At 66.0% G+C, this 2,557-nt stretch overlaps 1 protein-coding gene across 1 annotated transcript; it reads right to left on the bottom strand.

The window, feature by feature from the left end:
* Positions 1-62: 62 nt before the first annotated feature.
* Positions 63-2,555, bottom strand: LOC105310480 (coiled-coil domain-containing protein 88B-like; the record flags this gene model as incomplete). Its single annotated transcript, XM_011386654.1, has 7 exons — positions 63-263; positions 811-977; positions 1,160-1,258; positions 1,519-1,664; positions 1,796-1,982; positions 2,160-2,303; positions 2,545-2,555. Coding segments are annotated over 7 exons (955 nt in total), but the record flags the coding sequence as incomplete, so codon positions are not given.
* Positions 2,556-2,557: the final 2 nt, after the last annotated feature.

Raw genomic sequence — 2,557 nt, 5'->3', positions numbered from 1 at the left:
AAGAGGGTCTGGGGGCTAATGGAGGTTGGGGACTGAGGGAGGCAGGGACCCCTGTCCCTCACCTTTGCCACGGGAACTGGGTGTGGGGCCCGGCCAGCGCTGTCGGAATCGCTGCCGGGGGGTGTCCCCAGGGCTGAATGATTCAGAGCTTCGCCCCACTGGGAATCGGGAGCTGAGTTTCCGCCGCTGCCCACCTGCCAGGGTCTCATCTCGCAGGCAGAGGGAGCTCTGGGCCCGGCGCATAGGGGCCGGTGACCGGGACCCTGCAAGAGGCACAGGCAGCAGGGGCAGTGAGAGCCGAGCGGGGCGGGGCCAGGCAGAGTGGAGACGCAGCGGGGTGAAGCTGCACAGGGGCGGGGAGAAGGGGTCGCAGGGGCAGAGGAGGGTCCGGGTAAGTGAGGGTTGGAACAGGAGGCTGGACCCTGTGCTGGCTCTGACACTAACTCACTGTGTGACCTTAGGCAAGGCGCGTCCCCTCCCTGGGCCTCCGTTTCCTCGTCTGCTCACTGGAATAAATGACCTCTCACTAAAGTCCCCTGCTGCTCCGAAGTCCTAGGCACTGCGGTGGATGGGTGGGACTGGGCGGGTGGCAGTGCAGGCAGGAGGAAGGTGCCAGACAGGCGGGATGTGGCAGGGATGCAGAGCAAAGAGCCACTGCAGCCATCCGGGGCAGGTGCAGGAGGCGAGGCCGGCAGAGACACGAGTGTGAGCAACAGAAAGAGGACGAGACCGGAGGTGTGGGCAGGTGCCGGGGGGAGGGGAGAGGACATGGGGTAGGGACCATCCTGGTCACCTGGCCCCCAGACCCACCTGTCCCATCTGCCTCCCTGCCCTCGGAGAGCTCCATCTCTGGGGGGCCCCCCAGGCTCTCGGTGCTGCCAGCCCCATCGGCCCACGGGCGTGGCCCCCCAGGGAGGACCCCCTCCCGCCGGGGCCGCATCAGCCTCTTCACCTTGTCTGCCAGCCAGCTGCCCTTCCTGGGGGCAAGAGGGCACAAGAGGGGGTCAGGCCAAGGAGGTAGGAGGGACAAGAGGACCATGTCGGGGATGCAAAGGCCAGGCAAACCCTCACGGATCCTGGACCTGAGCTGGGCCGGGCTCAGAGCGCAGGCAGAGGCGAGGTCAGGAGGACCCTGGCCCAGGGGTAAAGGGCCACTCACTTGGTCCGGGGCAGGGGCCCAGGCTCCAGCACGCGGTACTGGTCCATGATCTTCTCTACCAGCTTCTGCTTCTCCCGGCGCAGGGCATTGAGCTGGTCCCTGGGGAATGGGGAGGGAGGAAGCAGCATGAGGCCTGGGGCAAGGTTACGGCAGGTACAGCCCTGCCAGCTGTTAGCACACTGACACACTCCTGTGTGGTGTAATACACTGCCACTGTCCTGAGCCCCTGGAGGGTCAATCCCAGGCCTTTTCCCAGGACCCGCCCCCCCCCGGGGCCTCTTGGCCTGAACAATCAAAGGGGTCTCCAGGACCCACTTCAGCTACCCACAGCACGCCGGGCCCTCCTCCCGCCTGCTCACAGGTACTCCCGCTGTTCGCGGTGCAGGTGGTCCCGGCTCTCCAGGCTGCGCTCCAGGAGCTGCCGGTTCTCCCGGCTCAAGGCCTGCACTTCGGCCAACAGCTGCCGGTTCTCCTCTTCCTGAGCGCTCCGTAGCTCTGTCAACAGCTGTCAGGGCAAGCAGCAGGACAGGTGGAGGTTTAAAGGGGCTCGTGGTGGCCACCTTCCACCCCCTCCAGTCTGTCTCCACCTCCAGCGCCCTCCGACCCCACCGGGCTGCTGCTGGCCCCTCACCACACCTCGCACTGTGTGGTCAGCCGGCAGGCGCTCAGGTCCAGCTGCTGGTTGGACTCGCGCAGTCGCTGGCTCTGCATCTCCAGCTGTGCCCGCTCCAGCTCCAGCCGCGCCAGCCGGCCACGCAGCTCCCCACGTTCACCCTGCAGCTCACCTCGCTCCCGGGACACCTCTGCCAGCAGCATCTGAGCCCTGTGGAGGCAAGGAGAGCTGCTCTCCCAGGGGACTCACCCCCTCGTAAGGGCCAGAGGAGCCATACTGGGGAGAGAAGGCCAAGCAGGATCCCTCCCACCAGGATGGTGACCTACCTCACAGAGGAGAACACTGAGAACTGGCCCAAGAGGGGACGTGCTGCACCAGGGCTAGTACCTGTCATGCTCACTCTGCAGTCTCCGAAGCTCTTCCTCCAGACCCCGCTGTCGATGGCCGTCCTGCATCAGGCGCTCACGCTCTGCCAGCAGGGCCAACTCCTGCGCCTCCACGTTGGCCTTCTGGGCCTGCAGCTGCTCATGCCTGCGACAGACAGGGGCTGAGTAGGCTGCAGGGACTTGGGGCCAGGGTGAGTAGGCAGCTGGATTGTCTGGACCTGGGGGGTCTGCCATCTCCTAAGCACAGGCTCCCGGCAAAGCCACAGGGCAAGAAGGTCGCGCCAGGTAACCACTACTCCCAATAGGGGCACAGCAGCAGAGGTGGGGCTTTCGGGGGTGGTGCTTCCCTACAGAGAAGAGGAGCTGGGTGTCTGGGGGAGACGCACCGGCCCTGCAGCT

Source organism: Pteropus vampyrus, unplaced genomic scaffold (genome assembly GCF_000151845.1).
Source record: "Pteropus vampyrus isolate Shadow unplaced genomic scaffold, Pvam_2.0 Scaffold4368, whole genome shotgun sequence".
Taxonomy (NCBI): Eukaryota; Metazoa; Chordata; class Mammalia; order Chiroptera; family Pteropodidae; genus Pteropus; species Pteropus vampyrus.
This window is presented reverse-complemented; position numbering and strand designations above follow the sequence as displayed.